Source organism: Pteropus vampyrus, unplaced genomic scaffold (assembly GCF_000151845.1).
Source record: "Pteropus vampyrus isolate Shadow unplaced genomic scaffold, Pvam_2.0 Scaffold2, whole genome shotgun sequence".
NCBI lineage: Eukaryota > Metazoa > Chordata > Mammalia > Chiroptera > Pteropodidae > Pteropus > Pteropus vampyrus.
This window is the reverse complement of record NW_011888783.1, coordinates 25,356,322-25,382,352: the sequence shown is the minus strand read 5'-3', so window position 1 is coordinate 25,382,352 and position 26,031 is coordinate 25,356,322. Positions and strand designations below refer to the sequence as shown.

General features: G+C 35.8%; 1 protein-coding gene across 2 annotated transcripts in view; it reads right to left on the bottom strand.

Moving 5' to 3' along the window:
- Positions 1-7,013: 7,013 nt before the first annotated feature.
- FAP (fibroblast activation protein alpha) overlaps positions 7,014-26,031 on the bottom strand; it is a 69,273-nt gene continuing 50,255 nt past the window's right edge. For both annotated transcript variants that reach the window (XM_011358499.2, XM_011358505.2), the window contains 9 exons: positions 25,145-25,243; positions 24,618-24,687; positions 23,675-23,869; positions 18,699-18,753; positions 10,761-10,860; positions 9,683-9,747; positions 9,142-9,214; positions 8,806-8,879; positions 7,014-7,403 (listed from right to left, as the gene is read on the bottom strand). In XM_011358499.2, coding sequence (XP_011356801.1) covers positions 7,302-7,403; positions 8,806-8,879; positions 9,142-9,214; positions 9,683-9,747; positions 10,761-10,860; positions 18,699-18,753; positions 23,675-23,869; positions 24,618-24,687; positions 25,145-25,243 — 833 coding nt within the window. In that variant the 3' untranslated portion in view covers positions 7,014-7,301. The remainder of the gene's footprint in view (positions 7,404-8,805; positions 8,880-9,141; positions 9,215-9,682; positions 9,748-10,760; positions 10,861-18,698; positions 18,754-23,674; positions 23,870-24,617; positions 24,688-25,144; positions 25,244-26,031) is intronic.

The following is a 26,031-nucleotide window of genomic DNA, read 5'->3' as shown; positions in this document are numbered from 1 at the left end:
TATTTGTTAAGAGGAAATACCATGCAAGTCTATGTCAAGAAATTGATACTAGGGTTTCCCAAAGCAGGTTTCACTGGGCATGGCTTTTTCACCAAAGAAGATTATGTAAGCAATATTTTATTGTTCCTGATACTGTAACTTGAAAAAATAAATAAAAGCACTCCAGAAGTATTGAAAGTGCTTTGGAAAACTAGAGGTACATGTTTTGTTTTGTTTTGGTTTTTAAACATATATTGATAGCCACTAATTGAAAAAAGGGAAGAGATACAAAATACTTACTTCACATGGTATTAAAAAATTTTACTTTTTGTTTTTCTAAAAACCTAATCTGAAGTAAACTTCAGGTTTATACTTTCATTGTTCTTTATTTCTGAGGCTTCTGCTTTGGCAGCCTGACTGTTGCTGGCAAGATGCACCTGATGCCAATTTGGGGACTATTCTTTTGTGATATCTTCGAAACTCCCTCCACCTCTCATCCTGCCTCCTTCTGTAGCTCCATGGCCAGGGTGTGGGAGTTGGCAGCAGAGCAGGTTGGGAAGACACATAGCAGGGGTAACATCGGAGAGAAGACATGGAGAAAAAATACTGATGAGTGGAGAAGAGGTGATGAGAAAATTGGAAAGCTAATGTTATTTTGAGTCCAGTCACGAATTGCATTTACATATTGGATGGCTTGCCTGTACATACACAATATTTTGCTGGGGCTAGAAACAAGATGCAAACCTTACAGAAGTCACGAAGTTATGAAGGGAGACACAAACCTCCATTTTCAAAGCCACCCTACAAATATTTATTTAAGCAGTCACTTAATGGCTACTTCAATAACTGCATTTAAATTCTAATAATGACTGATAAGGGCCTACTACTAGGGTTGTTTATTTATACTCTGTATTGAACATTTGATTAATGACAGTAATATATGACAGAGCCATCTGAAAAAGCATTCCACATACTCCTTCTGGACTGACAGATGGCACTGCCCGTATGACATGGAGGTATCATGGGGTAGAAGGACCATAGTCCTACAGAACCGAACCTATAGAATCTTGGGTAAGTTCCATAACTTGTACCTCATTTTCTGAATCAGAAATACACATATTTTGATTTCTAATTTACAGAGTTAGGATAATTAAATGAAACAATGTAGGCAGGGGTCCCCAGCCCCTAGGCCACAGACCGATACCGGTCCATGGCCTGTTAGGAACTGGTCTGCACAGCAGAAGGTGAGCAGCGAGTGAGCAAAGCTTCATCTGTATTGGCAGACGCTCCCCTGCGCTGGCATCACTGTCTCAGCTCCACCTCAGATCATCAGGCATTAGATTCTTATAGGAGCACCGGTCTCTGGTGCCAAAAAGGTTGAAGACTGTTGGTGTAAGGCATGGTATTATTGTCTAATAATATGAAAGAAACCATTAGTTCTTGAAATATATTTAAGTAAAATGTATTTTTAAAAAAGTACTGTCTTTTTATACTAGAGGCTACTAGAGTAATCAATAACATTCCGGAGATTTGACGTTTTTGTCTGAACGTTTTGCCAAACTTTCTGTCCGCGGTGTCCTGGCCATTCATCTAGAAGCAGTAAGAATCAGAGGTAGGACAGTACAGTGGGCTGTGTTGTCATTCCCTAACCCAGATTATTCTTCTTTAAAAGACCAACCTCTTTTAGATTTCTGACTAAGATTCATGTCTTTCCTAATCTCATTCTTCTGACTGTGGGCTGCCTGCTGCTCAGGGATTTTTCTTTCTCTTTGCTTTGAGGAGGAAATAGCAAGTTCCTATTACATACCAAATTCCAGAAAGGGTGAGATCTGTTTTTTCACTGTGAAATCACACATGAAGATTCTAGTTTCATGGGCCTTCTTATCCACAGAACATGGAAATACATTCAGCAAATATTTATCAAACTCCTCCTATCTTATTCCAAGGACTGTCTAGGCCCTGGGTGCAGAGAGGTGGAAAGACAGAGAGGGTCACTGCTCACAGGGATCTTATATTCTAATGGGAGAAATAGGGCACAATCAAGCACATACATAAATAAAATAATTTCTCATGCTTATAAGTTCTAACAAGAAAACATAATTAGCCAATGTGGTTGGAAGTCTCCGGCTGTGGTAGAAACAACATTAAATCCAGAGACTAAAAAAATTCTCGTTAATGTGGTAACACATGAGCTGAGACCTAGATGACAAGGACACAGCCAAGTGAAAGTTTGAGAAAACTATATTCCAAGCCCTGAAACAGAAAGAAGCTTGGCCTGAAGAAAAACACGGAAAGGAGACCAGTGTGGCTAGAGTTGGAAGGGCAACAGGAGAAGTGGTAGAGATAGGGCGCAGAGGAAGACCTGTGTGATGCTTTGTAGATTGTGCATGAAGCTGGGTGAGTAAATTCAGTTACACACTTTCCTGGCAGTCCGTCTTCCCCAAACATGTTTCAATCAATACTATCAAATATTTGACTTTTCCAACAGGTATTGAGATACAGGAATGAACGACTCATTCAAGATAAGTACCAAGGTCGATAAACCTCCCTGGACTCTCATGACTTCTGTATTGGTTATTCCTAAAAGCCCACATTGTTTCAGAAAAATATAGAGATTAACTTATGTGATTGATGATTCTGACTTTTGTACTAAATCAACTGATGGGGAAAAGAAACTATTGGCTTTTGAATCAGACTATTAATCTCTAGAGAATTTATTGAAAATGCTAAAAAGTGGTTTACTTTTTGTATCTAGTAAACCCCTACCAAAATATTTAGCACATGCCAGACTTGGTTAGCTCCACAAATAACAACTAATTTAAACCTTCAAACAACCTGTTAGGGTTATTCCCCATTTCACAAATAAGAAAACTGAAGCAGAGAGAACTTACACAAATTGAGCAAAGTCACACAGCTAGAATGTTACTCCGATTCAAACCAGGTGGTCTGACTTTATTATTGTGCCCTTACCTATCCCATCCACTACCTCTAAGGTGAGCTGTAATGGACATATTATATTAAAAGAATTTACATATAAACTACCTTATATTTCATTCAAAAGGAAGTAATTTGCAATATTACAAAGTATTACTTAAATCTGTAAAAAACGAGACAGCCACATGGTTTCCTGTTAGTATATAATGTACTTGTATATATTAAAGCGTCATCACTTTTTATTATCTCTTAAAACTGGAAATTTAGCTGACTGCCAGTCTGACATAGGCAAATTTTATGACATGTCTGAAATTTCAATAACAAACTGAGTATGTGTGAACAGATAGTAGTTTTTTAACATACAAATATTTTTCACATCATTTTAAATGTTTCATTAAGATATTTATTTCAAAAATTCACCTTCTGTAACAGTGAAAAAAATTCCTGCCCCCAATAATTAATGGCTAGCAAAGGTGCTCCCATCTTTGCTTGTTGATTATGACAGAACAGTAATTATGAAAGAAGGAAGATGAGTTGTCCAAACTATTGTGGCATGACCTTGGCTTGATTATGGCTCTCTCTTACTCACAGGAAACAGACTCTGTATGACCGCAGAGTGAAGGATGTGATGCTCTACTAACAAACGTTTGTGAAAACGGATACTCTCAAAGCAATTTTTTAAGTAAATAGAATAATAGAGTATTAATTAGAGGCCAATAGAATAAAATCGTACTGCTCCAGCTTGCCGAAGACATTACCTGTGTGTCCAAAAAGACGTGTTTATGACCAGCATGTTGGAACTGCGTGCGAATAATCTGAGCAGGTGGTCGTTAAAGACTTTTGCTAGAAACCAGATCATTTTCCCATGAATAGCTTGGTAAGGTCCAGACACTTCTTTCTTCCTGAATTAGAAATCATCCCATTTCAAATTGCCAAGGTATCTGTCCAATATGCCAAGGAAGTGTTTTAGTAGTTCTTTCACAAACTAAGAATGATTTACTGTGTTCAGATGTTTTAATCTGTTTTATTGGATAAATTCAAAATATCTGCTCTATTGAGTAAATTTAAAATGTCTGTTAGGTGCCTTCTTCTTTACAAACAGCATAATTGAAAGCATTGTTTTGGTAGAATCTTCTCAGAAGATCACATAATCACTATTTAAATTAGCCCTAATTCATTTTACATTTGCTTATTTTACTGTTAACTTTCCCAGAACCGTGTTTTTTTTTTTTTTTTTTACAATTAGAACATCTGAATTTTAATTACATTACCATCAAGAAGCTCATTAAAGTCACTTAATTGGCAACGTTTCCAAAAAAACCTTAGCTGGGTTTAATATATTTTAAAGAGTTACTGTCAAAGTATAATTTCACCATTACAAACAGCTTGGCAACAACATTTGCATAAAGATCTGTCAGTTTCTGAAAAATGCTCAAATGTTGGGAAAATCAGATTCGTTAAGTCGCCTTTACTGAAACAGTCCAGAAATGGAGAATTTGTCACATATATTCATTTGTAACCCCTGCAGTGCCCAGAGTACTACCATGTACAGCACAGATATACCAATATACTTCTCGAGGAAATAAATTATACATTTTATATTTTAGGGTAGATTAAAAAAAGGTTCCTTTATTTGTGCTATTTTCTTGCAGGTTCTTTCTCAGTCACTCTGAGAAATATTAGATGGTCATTTAGAACTTTGAAACCTTTTAAAATAGCTCTAAGGTCAGCATTGTGGAACTAGGATTTGAGATTATTTTGAGATGGTATAATTTTTTATGGTTTCCTTCTTACACATACCCCTAGAGTACTGATCTCTTTGAACTTACATTGGAGTTACTCACATTCATTTCTTTACAAAACTTTAAGCTCCTGCCTATAGACATGCATCCTATTTAACATACATGTCTTTTGAGGGGCATGGGGGTCACCTATAGTTCCTAAAACGGTGGCTTGCAATTGCATTTGTTGAATAAATGAATGAAAATCTCAAGTTTGTGATGTATGAAGGATAATTATACATTAATTAGGGTGTTGCAAATCTCATGTGCAAGATTAAATGTGGTAAAGGATAGTTATCACAATTTGCTTCCTACAAATATAAAAGCTAAGATGTTTTCTAATCATTCCTTTTAGTTTAGTATTTTCTACTAACATTTTTCCCTTTTGTACTTTATATACTTTTTATCTTCCAAGTCCCTGCCCCCACAAAAGAATGCAGTAAAGTTGTACAAAATGCAAACAATTAAAAAAGCAAAAAACAAAAAAGCAGAACACTGCCTCTCAAGTTGCTGCTTTGCTCTCCACTGTATCCTCAAAGTCTTGCTCAGTGTCCAGTATACAGGCAGACTCAAAAAAATTTGTTGAATGAAAGAATAAATGCATAAACACATGCTGACACAGTCCTGAGGAGCATCTGGATGATTTTACCTGAGCAGGGGTCAGGGAAGTCTTCATCAACAGTATTGTAGAAAACTTGAGTCTTCCACGAACACAGAGGCATTCACTCATTCACCATTTGGTGAGATTCTACCATAGGCTATGTTCCAAGATATGATCTGTGAATATTCCTCTAGGAAAGCACCATCTAATAACACTTTCTGTGACGTTCTACATCTAATATCTACGATATTGTTTTGTAGACTGCAGAGAATCATTGAAGGTTTCTACAGGGGGAAATGACACAATTAGATTCGTCTTCTAAAAGTTGCCTCTGTTACAGTGGGAACAGAGGCTTGGGGCTGGAGACCACTTACTGTGTGGTGATATTCAACGCTAGCTTTGCATATTTTAGAAAGACAGAAAATAAGTTGGAGTAACATGATTTTCTTATTCTTTTTAATTGTCCTATTATCTCCCTTGATAAGGGTATTAGGAAGTGACTACTGATTGGTTCTTCTCTTCTTCCTAGTTGGAGAGGGTGAATGATGAGAAAATTATGAGCAAATCTCCTGGGCTTGAATCAGAGACTGTTCCATGCAGAACAGAAAGGGAAGATAGTAGCTTCTTTCTGACCCTCAGAAAGAGCATCAGCAGTTGCATGGTTGTAGTCTGTCTTGAATCTTTGAGGGTGTTGCCCAGGCTCTCCGACCACCACAAACCACTCCTTCCTGAGGGGTGCGGTGGTATTACGCGGCCTAAATGGGAGGCATAATTTCAAAAAGCTATAGTGGAAATAGTGTTGGACTGAAAAATGTCTGAAAACTCTTGATCTTTGAAGCTCCTTCCTGGATTGATTCTTCTGGCTATGGAGCATGAGAGAAGTCATGAGCATCTTCTACCTGCGACTAGGAAGAATCAGGCTAGGGATGGGGAGGAGTCATCCAGGGCAATCAGTGCTGGGAAAGATGTCACTGAAAAGTCACAGAGGCAGTGGCTTCATGGATACTTTTAACATTATTTTAAGAAATAGCTTTGGTGACCTGGTGTGGCTCTTTTTAATTTTGTGGTAATTACAGAGATGGCAAGCTGCCCATAGATTTCTAATTGACGGGGATAGTTACTGGCGGAGCGTTGTCTTTGGGATTGCAGGCATTGTAGCTTTTTTTCCTCCCCCGATATGAACTCTTTAACGTAGAACTAAAATTCCAGAAAAATCTTATGGATAGAACATCTTTCTTTTCAAGCTACTGATGTCCATTTCATTTAATTTTTTGTTTTGTTTAGTTTGGTGTGGGTTAGCAGCCTGAAAGCAGTTACCATTACCAATTCTAAAAATGGATACAAAATAGGAACATTTCCAAATTTGAAACATTTCTTAAAAGGAGTCTGAATTCAAAACTCTGACTTTACCCTTATCAAATGCTTTTGGCAATGTTGAAGAAATCTTCTGGGAGAAATTTAATAAACATTTCTTGGAGGGACAGCACGGAGTACAAACATCAGGGTGCCTCCACAAAATACCTCTCAAACTTGATTTCTGAACAATGCTATTGCATACTTTGGTCTCGCATTTGGAATTCTAATTACAAAAAATCCCAAACTGCTTCTAGATTCTTCTCCTCCATGACCACCCTAATATTATTCATGCACTTGTCAAGCACAAGCACTTCTTTCTGTGATAGAAATGAAACTGAAATCAATGAACACAGACAATACAATAGCACTTTAACTTCTGACTTTATTTTTTTCCTCAAATAAACAGGCGATAAAATACTGTGTCCAAAACAAAAGGCATGGCTCCCTGTTTTCTTCTTTCACAGAGTACCGGACAATGTAAACAATAAATTTTGGTCGAACTTCTGAGTCCTCTTAATTTTTTGCCAGCCATTCAAACAACATTCATTTGTTTGTTTATATCAATATTTAACAGCATAAAGAGTAAAACAAGCAAACAGTCTGAGGCATATCTGATGTGCTCACATTATGAACACGTATCAACATCATTTTTAGTCTGGCAAAGAAAAACATTGCTTTAGGAAGTGGGTCATGTGAGTGTACAAATGCTTCGTGGACAGGCCGGATATGCCGTGGTTCTGGTCAGAGTACCACTGAAATACAAAGGGAAGGAAACTGCTTTATTTCTGCAGCCACACAATGCATCTAGCTTTGACTTTTTGATGCTGTCAGGATTATTTTGTAACTTTTCTAATATTATGGTTGAAATTCTACCTAAGAACCCTTCAGCAAACAAAATAATTTACATGTAAACATTTGGAGCAGGAAGATTTAAAGATCTATTAACCTTCACTTATTCTTTAACCTTATGTTTTAGATCTCAGTGGCTAAGCTTTCACAGCAGCCAGTGTCCATGGGGGTCAGAAGGCAGGCATGTGTTCCAGAGCTGTCTGCTGAGTCTGATACTTTGCTTCTCTAGAGCTAGGTTTCCGTATTTGCAAAATGAGCAGGCTGGATTTGATTTTCCCTAAGGCTTCTTCTAGCACAAACATCCCATGAAGCTTTTAGCCTCTAATTCTTCTCTATTGCAGAAAATCCACAACATATATAATCATAAACATCCCTCATAGGAGTTAAAAATAGTATCATTAAAAAAACAGGAACATGATATCACAGATTCAAACTTTGTCTTTGGAGAGATATTGAAATTATTGCTTTCATTAAAGGTGGCTATTGGTCACAGCGTAGTGTTATAGCCTTATAAGTTGGATTTACTTTAGGAGATCACAATTTAAAAAGTACAAAAACTCTCACTTGACCCTTTGTACATCATTTAAAAAAAAAAAAAACAACACATTTCAAAAAGAGGGGGTTTCCTTTTCTGGGTTCTTATTCAAGTGAGGGAGAATTTATGCTCTCCGAAGTGGGGAAAGGTAGTTATTAAAGATTATCTCCCTTGCTTTGGCTTTTGCCTTATTTTGCTGTTTTCATTTCCCACTCATCATGCAACCAGGATTATCAGTCAGCTCGTTCACTTATTTGCTCAGTAAAAATAGGAGCTTCTATGGTAGATTAAGCATGTGCCAGTCACTGAAAACTTATAGACGAAAGGATTCTCTAACTCTGAGTGGAGCTGTATGATTTTAGAAAGCCTCTGGGGTCTCTGATAACAATCTGCAACTGCTTCTTACTAAATAAACAGAATCTTCTAGTTGTTTTGGGACTGCCAGGTTTTTTAGGCACTCTTAACACATAGCTACACTTATGTACATAGGATGACAGAACTATTGGATGTGGGAGCTAGCAATTATTTAATCTTGTAGATACCTTTATTTTATATGATTCAACTGGGATCACCAGAGGGAACTTGGCTTGCCTAGTGTCCTTCAGGGAGTTAATGAAAGATCAAGATTCATTTATCAATGTTATGCCTACTCTACCCTGCAGCCTCATTGTCAGGTTTTAGTAAAAAATAAATAAATAAATAAAACTAAGATTCCTCCTTTTAGCTTAAGGGTCTAAGGCCTTGAACATGAGTAAAACAAAATTATGTACCATTGCCTGGAAATCCACTTGTGCATTAACCAGAGCTTTAGCAATCTGTGCTGAGTTTTGAAAGTGCACATTATCTGCAACAAAGAGAGAAAGTTAAAGTGCTGCTAAATACCAAAAAGCCTAGAGTGACAATGTACTGCCTGGAAATGAACACCAACAATTATCTAGTCATGCCGTTGACATTGTCAGCAGTGAGTAATCACACTCATTTATGGAAATGTCCCTGACTCTTAGGTACTGACCCTGAGCACAGGCATAGGAGGATGCTTAATGTTTCTTAAACAAAGTGATGCTGGCTCAGTATTTTTATGTGTAAGAGTCTTGCTTAAACCTCACCATCTGCTGTTCCGTGGATGAGAAGATAGTCTACATTTCTGAAATATTCTGCTCTTGCCATCACAGTTGAATTCTGGAAAAGAGAAAAAATTAACATTTTAGTTGCTGCGAGTTCTAATAGAAAACTAGCTAAATCATTGTGCAATGGACTTAGCACCAATACTGAAATTATGTATTGCTTTGGTTGATAAATATTTAAGAGTCAGAGCAACACATTTTCTTCATCATTTGCATTACTTCCATCTGATTCTTAGTTTGAAAAACTGAAAGTTTGTGTCATATGTTACATATGAGTGAGACCTTAGGCATAAATGATGCCCGCTCAAGCTGTGTAGGGTTTGGGGGTGGGGAGGAGGTTGGGAAAGAAAGAATAAAATCCAAAAGGAGTAAATTCCTTTCTAGTGAGGTGTTTTGCAGCTAACAAAAGATCATCATATTTGCTTGGGAACCCAGCAGAAGTGTAAACTCTGACTTACAGCTTTAAAATTATTTTGCACATTTGAAATAAATTAATGACCTAAATAAAACAGAAGATGCTTACTTTATAGTGCTCGAGATTATCATCCTTTGTTGGGAGACCCATGAATCGCTCCGTGTAGATAGATGCTATAAAATATACAAGAATAGGTTGTTTGCATAGGATATGCATCATCACATTAACCAACAAGACTCCCTGGATTGATAACTGCTCCTCGACTCTCCCATGTGCAGCTGCTGAGGAAGGTTCTTGCTTTCCTTTACTGCAATGCTCTGTGATTTGCCTCAATAGGAGGAGGAGATTATGAAAACGGGAACATCTATCATTAGAAAGGGCTGATTTTTAGCTTTTTCACTTCTACCTAAAGCATTTCAATTGGGGGGATGTAGAGATAGGAATGACCTCATGGAATTACCTCATTATAATTGAAAAGAAATCACAAATGTAGCCACCCATATTACTTTTGGTGGTGTCTTAACTAATCTGGGACGGAAATGTGTCCCTCAAATCCTCCTCATCCAACACACATAAACAGTTTTTTTCTGAATAAAGATTCCCTACAAGTCACAACTGTCTCATCTCTACCCCCCAAAGGGAAAGGGATCTAATGAAAGTTAATTTTTGTACAATTTTTATAGTTAATTCCAAATAATATTACATCCTGCATTGATGCTAGTCATAAATATAGGCACCCATGGGAGGTGTACTTCTCGAAGAAAGTTTTTATTTCTCCGATTTCTGGAGCGATGAAGCTGGCAGCTACAAACTGTGGAAGGTAATTACTCGGACCCTGTCCAACTTTACATAAGATGCACTTAAAAGCCAGTTATGCTGCATCAATATGCCTGCAAAAACACAGAGTTAGTTCTAATTTTAAAGGTTTGGTTCCATAAGGGGCAATGGAGTTCTGGAGAGAATAAGATATATTGGATTTTGGAAAAGTCCTTCCTCACTCTTAAGATGTTTGATTGTTACAACGTGATTATAATATATCACATAAATAATCTCCTTTATAGATTTTATTTTCCCCAGTGATGCTGAGGTGAATTTTATTGCATAATTTGTTTTCCTAGCAACCTCAAATATAGAGTAATTATGTGTTAAATGTTTTTGCAGCAACATTTATGAAATGTTTCCATACCGTAATATTCCCAGCTGGAGACTGGAGCCACTGCTATCCCACATTTGAAGAGACCAGTTCCAGATGCAAGGGCCAGTGATGAAACATAACCTCCGTAGGACTATAGAGATATTGTTATGTGTTAATCCCAAATTTTTATAACTCTCCTCCGCATTTTTGCTATAATATACTTGACTCACAATAAGTGCTGATGGGAGATGGGGGACTTGGATAGAGTAGATTAATGTCTACCCTGCACCCTTGGCAGCAAGCTCCACCAGACATAACAGTAATTTCACCCCTAGTAAAGCATAAATACTTGGTGTGCTGACCAGAATACGGTAGAAGTTTAAGAGATGGATATAAATGCAATTTTTCAGCAAAAATTTCTCTTTTTTTCCTCCTCTATATTTTTCCAACCAGAACCTTGTTGGAGCAAAAACAGGATTTTACTTGAAAGAAATGCACCAAAAAAGGAGATTTTTCCAAAATGCAAATGCAAACTACTTCCAAGAGTTTGCAAAAGTGCTGTGAGGCAGGACTTGTATCTGTGTGCTTACTTATTTTCATAACAGAACAGCAATGGGAGTACATAAGAACCTTCTAGATAGTTTAAGACATGGCTACGGTTTATGTATAATGTAGTTTTTTACTTATTTTGTTTTGGGGATTGCTGGCAAAGCAGCTCAAAGGAGGAAAAGACATTGGTGTCTAAAAATTTTGCATAACCTTCTACAAAGTGAATGAAAACAAAAACAAAGAAATACAAAAAGGAATACAAATTGCAGAGTCAAGAGTAAGTTTAGCTTTCATCAGTTTTCTTCCCCTAGAAGTCAGTAGGTAATTCAGAAATGTGGCCCTAATAACAGAAGGAGATGTTTGCTCGCATCACTTGGAACTCTGAACTTTATCCTAAAAATGAAGACAGAGAGCATCACGACAAGGCTGTGTCTCTTACTGGAGGCATATTTGGTCTGTATGAACATGCTGGCAAGAGGTGCTTCTCCTCAAAACATCAATTAAGCGGTATTCTGAGACGTAAACCCCTAAAAATGTGTGTGCTAGGTTAGGAAGTGATTCTCAGTGTCTATTCTTGCCCCAGTGCTGGGATGGGGCAAATCATACAAATCATAAGAGAAAAGTATAACTCTCCAACTAAAGATGTACTTTTTTTAAAAAAACAAAACAAAACAAAACAAAACATCTTAATACCGCAAAATTCTGGGAATCATTTCACTCACGTCAGGAGAAATCATATCACTCTTTGGTAATGAAAAGTCAGTCTTTAGAGAGAGTGAAAGAGTGAGAGCTCTATAGAGCAAGAAAGACAGGCGGATATGGCGATGGCAGCAGGTCAGTGGCAGGGGTCTATTTTTAATCCATGAAATATATGAAATGGGGGAATAAGCTAAACAATCTCGCTGAATGCAACAGTTTAAAGAAGAATTCTCTAGCTACTTTACAGTTTTATGTTTCCAGCTCTGGGAATTTTATTGAGGACCCACAGCTCCAAAACACAGAATAAAAGAGGCAACTCAGATTATACCATGGGCTCTTTTTATTATACTTGAAGGAAAACTAAAACATAGAGGGAAAAATGTATTTTAAAAACAGAACAAACACTTGGTTTTTAAAATCATTTCAGTAAGTGCAAATTTTCTCTCAGGTTCAAACTTTCACCTATAATATCAAAATAATTTGTTTTGATGTGTAGGTTAGCAATAACTATTATGGAAACATGAGAATTTTCCTTCCTTCTTAATTTTAGGTTTAGATGAAGGTAGAGTAAGCTGGAGTCCTTTAGAAATATTCTTATTGTTTATGGTTTTATTGGAAAAGTGTGTTCACTGCAAATAACAATACTGGGTCCTGCTTCTCCTTTCCTATGCCCCAGAACAGGAAACAGCATGAAGCGAGAATTGAAAATGGAAGCATTTGCATATAGTAAAAAGGTTTTAGGAATTATTAATCTGTATCTACAAAGTGATACGATAATAGTGCTGTATCTAAGTGAAATTTTCATGTTTTCAGGATGAATACAAACTGTCTCCAAGAATTTGTAAGAACAAAACTACTAGAGCAGCAGCACAACAAAAAAAGGTGTGCTTTAAATTTCCAGGCAGCTTAGAAAAGCTATTCCTATTGTAGAAATGAAGAGGAAAAAAAAGCACCCGAGTTAACTTTTTTCTGCTCTCCCATGGGTGGGGCTCCAAGTCAGAGTGGGTGGTTGCCGCAAGAAAAGAACCCACGGAGCAGATTGGCCATGAGAATTCTAGAATTTTGTCCTTTGCACTTAGACGCCTTGCCATTTTGCTTAAATGAAGGATATCTTTAAAAACATTTTTAGAAGGGCACAGAATTTTGAGGGGTTTATAGAATACTCTTATGTGAGCTATAATGCACATTGGAACATTTTACCCACAGGCAATAATAATAAGGAGCTAATGTTTGTAGGCCAAGGTTATGGCAAAGGTCTTTTTGGTCCCACGCAGTCTGTCTCCCTTCTCCCACCTCTCACCACCCCCTTGCTCATTGGCCTTGTTGATGTTCTTTGAACTCTCCAAGCGTGATCTAGCCCCAGGACTTTTGCAAATGCTGTACCCTCTGCCTAGAATGCCCTTTCCTCGGAAATCAGCACAGCTTACTATCTCTCCTTTTCAAATCTTAAATCAAAAAAAAAAAACCATGTCTCACCTGTCCTTCTAATCTAAAATTCCACCAACCCCACACCATGCTTCTTTCTTGTTTTGTTTTTCTCAGAGCACTTATCATTGTTTAACATCCTAAACATTTTAATTATTTATCCTGCTTATTGTCTTCCTCCCAACCATTCCAACTTCACAAAGGTAGTTTTTTTCTAATCTGTCTTCTTAACGAATGCATCCCTAGCATTGAGAGTATGACTTGAAACACAGAAGAAATTGCATAAATATTTGTTTGCTATATGACTTCCCTATTAATTCATCTAATCTTCACAGTGACTTGGTGAGGAAATTATTGCTGAGTTTCATGATGAGAAAACGAGCTCAGAGTACACTTAGATTAGTTACAGAGTCAGTAAGCAGCGGAGCTGAGACTCAACCCCAGGACACTTGACTCTACAACTCATGCCATTTCCTCTACACCCCTACACTAGAGCAACCTCTTTGGGAACTTTAAATTTTGAGTCTAATACAGTCTCATTAGAGGTGCATTTGTCCTACTTTTACATCGTTGATCACACATAGCAATTCAAATTGCTTATAATTAGTCACTGGAAGAGAAAGGAACTAAGATTAAATCATGAACTAATGCTTATTCAACACCACCTGGCTAGGCCTATATTAACAAAGCAAAGCCCATAAATGAGGTTGTTATTCTAATAATTTAGGCAAAACCCCCGCTGCTCTTCAATTGTCAGAAAATAATTGCTTCAGTTTTTCCTTGCATAAATCAGGGTTTTGCAACCTCAATGCTACTGACATTTTGGGCTGCATAGTTTTTTGGGTTTTTTTTGCGGGGCGGGAAGCGGGAGTACTGTCCTGTGCATTGTGGAATATTTGACAGCATCTCTGGCCTCTATTCACTAGATGCCAGTAGTACTCCCCAAGTTGTAACAACTAAAACTATCTTCAGACATTACCAAATGTCCTCTGAGGGACAAAATTGCCTGGTTAAGAATCACTGTCATAACAGAAACTTCCTAAGCATAGTGCTGGGTACATAGTGGATAGCTAATAAGCAGCTAAAAACAGAGCTAATAGACTTTGGTTTGCGTGAGTTAGAAAAATGAAAAGGTAAGATAAAAATGCCTCCTCTCCGCTTCTAAATCTGGATAATGAAAGGAAATGTAGGATTTGCAACTTATTGACCAATTGACTACAAAAAATGTGTGGTTAGCTATTGTGTATTTCTTAGACCACTAATGTGCCTAACACTTCATGGAAGCAGATACCTCCTTCCATGATATGAAACACAATAATAGCTAAATAACCCGCATGGTCATTCCCAATGTATTCCTCTTTCCTATCTCCAATTTCTCATAGGTCTCTGCTTACACTATAAAAGGCCACTTGGAGCTATGACTTCTCATCTCCTACTTTATTGTCTAAATTCAGGCTCTTGGTATTTGTTATTTATCTTGGTATTTCTGCTCTCTTAGACCCTTGGTATTTGTTATATATCTTGGTATTTCTGCTCTCTTAGACCCTTGGCCCACTCCCTCCCCTACTCCAGGCCATCCTTTGCTCAGCAGCCAAGAGTATCTTTCTAAGACACCAATTCTATTCCCTATTGCCTCCAAGAGCACTTCTCAAAGAGAAACCTATGGATCAAATACATTTTGGTGATACTGTATTAAACAAAATTTAACAGGATTCTTTACTACTCCTTCATACACTATTACATAGAATTTATGATTTACCAAATTATCAGATCAGAGAACATTTTCTTGAAAAATTTCCTGGCAATAACAGAACACATTTGGGAGAACATTGATTTATAGGGTTAAATTCAGTTTAAACGACATCATAGATGTGCAAGATGGTGAAGTTTAGTGCTAAATATTTTATTAACAAAGCTAAAAAAAGACAAAGTCCATTCCCTTTATGAGCTACGTTTTTGTGAGAGAAACCGACAGATAAGATAAAACATTATAATTTCTATAAGAGCAGTATAAAGAGCTACTGTAGTACAAAAAAATGTCTTTTCTGAGTTGTGTCTTAAAGAACAAGTAGGAATTTTCCGTCGTGGAGTGAGAAAGAGGTAGGGAATAGAAGAAGAGAATGGACATTGCAGGTTGAGAAAACAGAATTTATAAAATCAAGGGAACAAGGAAGCACAGACAGAAGTCAAATTATTCAATAAGGTGTGGAGAAAAGTAGAGAGAGATGAGACTGCAAAAGTACGTTGCAGCCAGATTACTAAGGGCCTTGCATGCAAGTAAATTTGTTTGGACACTAGGATGAGGTCAATGCATAGCTTCAGAGAATATATATTTGTAGAAAATAACTTGATAAGAACTGTGTTTGGAACAATAATTTCATTGGCAACACTGGAGCTTGTGAGACCATAGCAGTGAGGCTAGTTAAGAGGCAATTGGAATAGTTAAACTGATACCACTCAACCTATGGTCCATGAACCAAAAGAATCAGTATTACCTGGGATCTTGTCCGAAATGCAAATCCGTGAGGCCTATCTACCCTGGAGTACTGAATCAGAATCTTAGGTGATAGGGCCCTGGAAACTGTGTTTTAACAAGTTCTCCAGGTGATGCTTATATAAGCTAAAGTTTGAGAAGCTCTGGTCTAAATTTCATATGAAGAAACTTGGACTATGGCAATGTCAGTGGGGATGATGAGAACAAATTTTGATGTTTGAAGGTAGAATTGATGGACTTCAGTAACCAACAGAATGTTGGAGTCAGGGAGCAGGAGAAGTTGAAAATTGCTCTGAACTTACTAACTTGGGTGACTAGGTATGCAATGAGGTCCTTAGTAAAGATGAAGACTTGTTTTAAAGTAGAGACTATAACAAGTTTAGCTTGGGCAAGTTAAGTTTGAGGCCCCTCTAAGTCATTTGGAAAAGGTGATCGGTAAGCATTTGAAAGGTGGAGCTCAAGAGAGAGACTGGAGCTGGTGGCAGAGATCTGGTAGTCACCATTATGCTTGAGCTACATGGGTTTCCCAGGACCCAAGGAAATGAAAGAATGAGATTCAAGGCTGGACCCAGAGAAACACCAACATTTAAAGAATGTATGGAGTGTAACAATCATGGAGGCATAGAAAAATGAGAAGAGAAATGTGTCTTAGAGCCATGGATAAAGCCCACTCTTCCTTATGTGGCCTAAAAGGGCTCTTATTCTCTGGCAACCTACCTACCTAGACTCATTTTCTACACCTTCTTCACCATATGCCTTATGTTTCTGAAATTTTAAGCAATCCTAACCAACTCAGGGTCCCCACACATGCCATATTCTTTGTTACTTCAGGGCCTAGGCAATGTTATTTTCACGCTGCCTGGAATACCCCTTAATTAACCTCTGTTCACCAGGCTCAAATGCTACCTCATTTCTGAATCTTGCCTTAGCTCTCGCAGCCAGAATTAACCACTCTTCTCCTTGGTGTTCTCCACAAGTTACATCTCTCTTAACACTTCGAACATTTCCTGAGCAATTCTTTTTTTTTTTTTTTTTGCTTTCTATTTTCTCTACTAGTGGTCCAGAGTGATAACTTACTCATCTTTTCATCCCTTAAAGAACCTAATATATGATCTAGTTGAGATTCACTAAAAATTCTATACATGGATGAAAAAATGAATGAGACAATGATAAGGTAGATGGATTAATAAATATGGATTGGTCTTAAACTCAAAGAACTGATAAAAACAGCACATTATTAAGGTCTTTTTTCTTCAGGACCTTCTGGGTCCTTCTGCTAATTTAGGGGCTGCTCAAGTGTTCTATCCGTTAGCAGTTCACGCATTACTTTCTTCTCCCACACATACTCTCACAAAAAAAATATTTGATTACCTCTCCTCAAAAAAATCAGGGTTTACCTCACAGTCACTGCTATGTTGGAATGTAAGCAATGAAGGAGGCCTAATATAATATTTCCTCCGGAAGCATTTGCACAGACATGGTGAGAATCTCTTATTGAAGAAATTCAGACTGATATGGATGTATTTTTGGGTGATGAGTGGGTTCCTTAAATCATCCCACATAGATGGTTCTCTACCAAACTAATACTTAGAATGTTCCAGAAATGACATTAAAAGTTCCACTTTATGGTTATTTCAAAGCCTGCAGTAAAAGCGAAGTAAAACTCTTAAGAGAAATGTTAATAATCACATGTAAGTGTTCAGCTTGAAATTTGAATCTTTTAAGGATTTACTTTAGGAACTTTCATAAAAATGTATGGTAGGAAAAATTATACCTGAAGTATTTCACTATAAACATTTTATTTATTTCCACCCTTTAAATTCTATTCTGTTTAGATATTTAATACTTGATAGTTTTAAGAAGGACTAAATGTCTTGAAGTAACAAATTTCTACAAATTCATTAACAGCTCTTCATCTGGTCACTGAGCTGAGAGTGGAGCCGAATCCTGCAGATGCCCTCCAATATTGGGTTTCATTCCCTCCATCTTGTGCAGGCCTCTCTCAGAGAAAACAGCCAAGAAAAACAACCCAAGCACAAATGGCTGCAAATTGACTTGCAAATATACAAATTCAGACCAAAAAGTGAAACAGGAAATCTTTCTTGAAGGGATTATCATAATTTATAATGGGCAAATCTAAATTCTTTTCAATATCTCTCTAAACTTTCCAGTGAGTTCATTGCTCATGACTGATAACTTTCGCTACCTCCTTTTAATGTGTATTTTAAAGACCCCCGCACAGTTCTTCAAACAAGAGAAATTATCACCATGACCCAGAACTAGGAAACTAAATATCTCTCTCTAGTTAGCACAAATTACCATTCAGTCTGGTAAAAAAATTTGATTACCCCCCCACTCCAAAATCAAAATAGTAAAGATATGACTGGCATAGGCTAGGCGCTAAGGAATTTATATTCTGAACATTTCTGTAATTTAAAACTTTAGCTTAGCTTCTCAAAAAATGAAACAATGAAATATAAAATAAAAGGTATATAGTAACTATAAAATAACAAAGGAAATTATACCTCTGATGAATATGGTTCAGTTCAGTATATTATAATCTAATACCAAAATTTAAATTAAAATGTATCAATTATGAGTTAATTTGCTATACATTTGCTAAACTAAACGATTGAAAGAAGAGAAACAAACACTTATAGCCATTACTTTGAAATCCAGATTATTCAAATGAACTGTTTTCATTGGAAGATTAAATTATGCTGCAACATTAACATTTCATGAAAAACCTTATAAGCGAACAATTTAGAAAAATGATGATTGCTGAACTGAATAACAGGCATAGAACATATAAAACGACTCACCCAGCCCCATATGGCTATTCTTTTTTCATCAATGAAACCCATTTCTATGAATTTTCTAAAGCAAAAAACAAATTTTTAGAATTTTAAGTACGTACACATGACATTTACTTCATTACACAAGCACATTTACTCCAAAGATTTAATAGAAATGTTATATTTTCTTTGTTTAAACACATGCATAATCAGACTGCATTTACAAATAATTAAAAGAATATTATCATGTTTTCTGCAAAAAATAAAATGATTCTTTAGTCTGTACGGCACATCTATTGAGTATTACTTCAGGGCTGGAAGGCCTTGTATCCTAATTGTGTTTAAGTCACTTGGGCCTCAGAGAGCTCAAGAGACAGGCTCATAGTAACACAAGAAGTAACAGCACCACAACTAGGACCAAATTTCCAAATCCCCAGCTTTTGAAAAAAATGTTTTGCTCTTGTTGTTTTAAATCGTGTTAATTTCACATGACCTTCTTTGCTTAGGTGTTAATCACCACCTCATTTTTGGTCACATCCATTCATGAAAAAATATCCATCCCTCTCCCATTTCATACTTAGTTACCCTCAATTTATCATGTTATGAATAATAATGTATCTATTAGGGCATGGACATGATTCAGTTGTGTTCCATTATAGAACTTCCATTTGAAAACTATTTTGAAAATAAATCTCTCCTTTGGAGCAAGGGGCCATACTGAAGGGCAACCTTTAAAAAGTCATGGGAAGCCCTCAAAAATGTAACTTCAAAATTGGAACAAAACAAGAGTGTTTTAGGCTAATTCATTTCATGCTCCCTTGAGGGCTGATGTTCTAGAGCAATTGTGATTTATTTTGGGAATGGTTTGATAAAAACTCATGAAATTCTCAGCGAAACAGAAGCAGTGGGAGAAAAAAGCAAACTAGATGAGCCACTGCAAAGGCCTGGATGCAACAGTATGGGGAAGAAGGGGAAGACACAAAGTGACACACATCGCCCCAGACAAATACTGTTTTTGCTCCCTTTAGTTACATTAATGATCTTTCTGAACCTTCTCTGGAATCAGGACAGAGTGATTTTCATTAGTTGAAAAACTTAGTTTCTTAAAGGGATTTCACAGCAACCATTTTGCTCGTTGCATTGATTTGATGCATGTTTCCATTGCATGGAGGAGCTGGGCAAATGCCCTGGACAAACATATGGGAAGAAGCCCTGTCAGTCACAGCTTACCCGACACTGTCTGATGGACACTGAGGAGTCTACAGGGAAGAAATGCAGTAACAAATGGAAAGTTGCTACCTGTGTGGATGCCATTTATGATAAAGCAAAGAAAATGTGTGGCAAATTGTGGCATTTCAGCAATCTACAAAGTTCAAAAAACAAATGAAAGAAAATGTTCACTTTCTTTGTTAAAAAAAAGTAAGCTTGCCACGAGTGCTTGAAGATGGTTCTGAGCCATAAAATCAATCCATGATTTTATGATCTCCCAGAAGCTAGCAATCATATTGCCTTGTATCTGGGGTAAAAGCAAATAACAGGTGATACATGGAAACAGAAAATTCTTAACAGCTCCCTTCCTAGGTTAATTCTGAAATGATGACATTTACAGGAAATGATAGTGCAATAGTTAACATGGAAATGAAACATTAACACTTAATGTGGCAGGACTAGGTTAAAGGTTACCTAGATATTATGAGCACATTGAGACCAACAAGGCTCTATATAATTTACCTCCAAATTCTGTAGAGCTTCCAGGAGGGTTATCAGAAATACTGTTGATAATGTGGTTAAATCAACAAAATGTTAGTAACAAATGAAAAAGCATGTTTTCCTGATTTTGGATGCTGGACTGAACTTTACAACTTTTCTCTCATAAAAATGGCCTTAGACCAAAGGTCAACTTGGAATCCTAGTGATCAATTATTATTCTAATTTGGAAATGTTCTTATTGATACCATGTATAACAGTATGCTAGGATATATTTTTTTCTCATATAATCCTTCTTCACCGCTAACTCTCAAGTTATATAAAATTTCGAAATTGTGAGAATGTCAAAAATGCCAAATATACTCCAAATGAGCAGAGCTGACCCTATGACTACCAAAGTTTTATGGGTCTCACATACATACCATTTGCAGAGAAGTGTGAATAAAGCAGATCCCGGTTTCACTTATCCTTTGACCTCGCAAACATCTGTGAAACACTTCTTTTGTATAGTCAAAAGTAGTAAAGTTGTGTGGCTTCTTTTTAATTTTTTCCTGCTTTTCTTTATAAATCTATTTATTGACTCCGACTAGTATTTACTGTTGTTTTCAAACATGTACGTATGATTTTCTTTTGGTATGTAAAAAATTTAGCCAGATTGCATTTTTTTATAACAGATTCAAGGTGACAAATTTTATTCTTTTGGGAGGAGGTAATTTGAGGGCTACACAGAGAAATCATAATCCTAATTCCCTAGGTCAGACATCTAGTGTCTGATTCCTAAAATACTTCTTTTAAAAAAAATTATTAAATTTATTGTGGTCACATTGGGTAATATGATTATATAGGTTTCAAGTATACAATTCTATAATACATCATCTGTATATTGCATTGTGTATTCACCACCAAAGTCCCCAAAAACTCGGGGAGACATGTGGTTATTTCCAGGATTGTCATTATAAATCTGTTCTTTTTAGTTTTTATTTTTTCAAAAGACTTCCTTTTCATTTTTGCAGAATAATGGTTTCAAGCAAAGCCAAGGCCAGTGCCAACTGGCATCTGCACTGTTGCATATGTTCTGTGCGTGAGCCATGCAGCCACCTCTTGTTCATAAAGGTGTTTACTGAAAGTTTTATTGAACAGCAATGCTGTCCCTTTAGAGTGCAGGTGGTTTATTTACTTTACAAAGATTGTAAGTACATTGAGAGTAGAGATTGTAAACTGCACAATTTTATACAGAGGGTATTGCAATGGTATATATTAATATTTGATCTCTTGTTGAATGACTGAGTAAAGAAGCGAACATTTATGCCTGCTCTATAGCAGGAAGACTTTCTTCAAATGGCTCATTGATAAAGGGATCCAATTATACTTTCTGGTCCATCTTCAATTCTAAGGGCCAAAGATATTTATGCTATTGTGAAAATTGGTAGAATTTGTGGCTTCCTGTCTATATACTGACCATCAGAAATAATGGTTTTTAAGGTCTATACATGGGCTTCAGATTTAAATTTCCATTTCATCCAAGGAACACATTAAGAAGCTATCTGCTCTGCCTCATGGGGTGTTCTTAAATTTGGATGTTGAATTTTTGGTGGTAAATACATGCACAAAAATATAATGTCATATTTTATTGTTATTGGTAGGTCATGATGATGAAACGATAATGATGATGAGATTGTTTTTTGTTAACCAAAGTCGAAAGAAACCACTTTTTTTAGCTCTATTAATTTTGGAAAAGATGTAATTGAGATATAGTTTATATCTCTGACTTTTGATGTAATGCCAGGATTACATATCCTTGGCTTTTATTGCATGGTCTAAATACAAATAGATGTGACCCACAATGTCAAAAAAATTCTAAAAGAATGAAATCTATAATTCTGACAATTGTGTTAATATTCCCATTAAGGTGCGCCATAGTCTTTGTATGAGAAACTGATCTCTCCCTGGGGCGTTTCTTTGAACTATCTCTTCTCTATCTCTTCCTCATGCAGAAGACTCTCCCAAAAAAATTAATAGTGGAAAGGTAAAAAATCTGGATCAGGCAGAAAGATAGAGCCTCCTACAAGTTAGGCATGAATGATGCCTATAGATTGTGCAGTATAATTTGATAATCTACTTATTTGTCAGATTTTATGAAAATAGACTGTTTTCAATGAAATATTTTACGTGTAAATGTGTTTATATTGTTGTTCAGAATGGAAGAAAAATATGAAAACACATGGGCTATGATTACTTTCCTATACTTTTAAAACAGAATTACTTGTGAGGCTAACCTCTTCTGCTTTGATTTGAGAGAAAAATACAGAAAAGTATTGTCTTGGCCTGGCTCCTAGCTGTTAAATACAATCTGTGTTGTATATATTGCATTGAAATCAATAGTTATTGATAACATTAAGATTAAAATAAGTGTAGTAATGAATTTTATAAATTTCTCTTTGCTGTAAAAAATGTTTAACCTTTAGCTATCATGCACGCATGCATATCCGGGACTAAGAGTGTAATTGTCCTGAGTTAGCTTTTATGTTTATAAACTACCATTCTTTAACCTCATCTTCTCACACTATACTAACAGAAACCCAACAAATATGGAGAAATATCCAGAAAAATAAGTATTTTCAAATAAGCAACAATTTTGGTGACTATGAAATTTTGGTTTAGGAAAAGATAATTGAGCCCTAAATTGTGGTTGAGAATGTAGTTGGGAAGAACTCAGATATTGAATCTGTCTTTCCTCTAAATGTTTTCATAATATAATTTGTATTATGTAAAATAAATTTTTTGTCACATGAAACTAGGGAAACACTTTCTCGCTAATATAGCTGAGCTTCATAGCTAGTTTAATCACAAATAAATGCTTAACATCTATAATATAGAGTGATGATGAAATCTTGACCCATTTCTAAATCTATGAGGGAGAACCCACAATGTTTGAGCAAATTCAACTGTTTGGTTTCCTGCAGACTGTCTCTAGAGTTAAACAATTTTTTTTAGCTAATTGTGAGCAGTGTTAATAAATGAAAGGATATTAGAATGACTGAACTATTGAAAGAGTATTTGTCATTTGTCAATATAAATTATTTTTCAAACATTTATCAGCTCTCTTTCATGAATCCTTTTAAATCATATTGGACAAAAATATCCCTTTAAGATTAATGATAGCTTTAGATGAAGTTAGAAAACTAGACATTTAAAAAATAAATGAAAAGAATGAAGTCATTAAGGATGAGAAACCTAATAGTGATTGTGTGATTTTTGTTGTACATCAATTTCTGTTTGAATGAGAAGGTGCTCACCTGACAGCTGTGATCTGGTCTTCAACTTCATAAACACCCAGCTTTCTATATACTGCATACAGGTGTTTGTCACCTTGGAAAGCTGTTCCTCGACCATCCACCAATGCAATGACTATCCCTTCCTTACTTGCAAGATAAGAAATCCAACTAATAGCGAATACAGACCTTACACTCTGACTGCAGGGACCACCATATCTAAAGAAAAAAAAAAAAATTAGAGAGAGAATCTCTGATTCTTTTGTAAAATTCAACTTCCCATCATAGCCCATAATTGCCTTTAGTACTTCCCAGTACATTTGCATGATAAAATTTCAATAACAGTGGCATTAGAACTGGCTCAAAATCAAGAGAGGACCAGGCTTTTCCCAGAGGTTTGCTACAAGGAAGTTGTTTTGGGACACAGCATCTCTTATTCCCCAAAACGGATACATCTAGGGTTGGCATTTCAAGGAATATGTGTGGGTTTTTCGTCATTTCTGCCACCTGCCACTTGCTAAAAGCAGACATAAGATATACTAAAAAAATGCATGGTGTTTTAAGCAAATTGTGTGTAGGTCAGCACTGATTTTGGGTGTGATTCCACTAAATGTATTCCATTCCCTTATTTCATATCTAACTCAATTACATAAGACGTTAAGATGATTTACAATATTCTTTTTTGGCTGCAGTTTATCTCAAAGGTATTCTGACACATTCGGCAATTTGCCATACAAAGGAAATTCAACACAGCAAATGCAAGCAAGTCCATCTAAAATCTCAAAACTTCCTCAATCTATTTTAAATAGCCATATTTTATTTACTCTGATTAGTTGAGGAATATATAAAAACAGCATCAATAAGAAATGTTACTAAGAAGAACAGTTCATTCTATTTCATAAATGTATATTTAATCCAACTTATTTTCAGAAAGTACTCTTTTTACATCAAAGAGAATATTACGTACACTTGAATTAGTAGAGGATACTTCTTTGAGCTGTCAAATTGAGGAGGAAGAATCATCTTGTACCATAAAGCTTAGAAAAATAAAGGAGAAAAATCTTTATTCCACTATAATCATAGCATTATTTTCTTTAATAATGATATATAACAAAATCAACTTATAACTAGTCAATTGTTAGAATCAAGAACATGTTTTAAATTGATTTTGATTACATATTTTTGTCTAATTAACAAATTACTAGAAATCTAAAATTATTTTTTTCTAGAAGCACATTCTAAAATTAAAATTAGACCAGGTCTTTTTAAAAAGTATCAGTCCTGAAATGAAGTTATAGAAAAGAATAACGTCAACTCTATTCACAAACATATTAGATATTTAATGAAAAACTTGACTATGTTACAGTAAGATTGTTTTAATTAAGATCCTGTAATATTGTAGGATTTGTACTATATTTACCCCATCATTTTTTTAAAAGTAAGATAAGTGTTCAACTTTATATCTTTAAATGAGACGTTTTTAAAAGATCTTACTAATTTCATCCACTTCAAGTTTCTTTATTTCCTCTTTAGGCAGCTGGATATTTTTCAAAGCATTTTCCAATTCCTTGTTTTCTTCCAAGATTTTAATTTCTTTAAAAAAATAAAATGTTCATTTTTAATTAGTAACATTTCCATAAGAAAATTTCTTTCTAAAAATTCTTTTGGCTTTAATATGGATGAAACTGAAACTGTATAAAGATTGCTTAAGGAATTTCATATTGGGAAGAATATTTTTAACCCAGCCTTTAAAGCAGGTATGAGTTTATGAAGGACAGCAATCATTATCTCCTAAATTGATCTTTACCAGATCAAAACACATTTTGAGTAAAATCACAGAAGCAACGATGTTTATTAAACCATATTTTCCCATCTCCAACTTTTCTTTTTTAACGTAAAGGTATGATCTGAGTAAGTGACATTTTTTTATCATTCACTGAAAAAAAGTAGACGTAAAATTTATATTTCTGAAACTGCAAATTTAAAATAATTAATTATGTAGCTACAAGGGGTGTTTTTAAAATTTTCAATGTGTGAATTCAAATCCATTTCTGTAATTTTTTTCCTTAGTTAAGATAGCAAAGGAGATGATTTATTGTACGCATTACATTCAGCCACAACTGAGAACAGAGCTAGTCCAGAACGTCATAGGCCAAGGCACCAAGAGGGACCAAAAAAGACTGTTTTGTATGAGCAAGGTGGCTCTTTCAAAGGTGGTCACAGCAATTAGATGGCGATGGATGTTCTAGATTCATTGAGAAGTTCTAGACAGCAGGCATGCAGTACAGCAATTTGTGCCAGTGTCCCTGGCCTCTCTCTATATTTCTGCTGTGCTTTCCACACTAGCTTTCTACTCGAACCTCTGTCTCATCTTTTTTCTT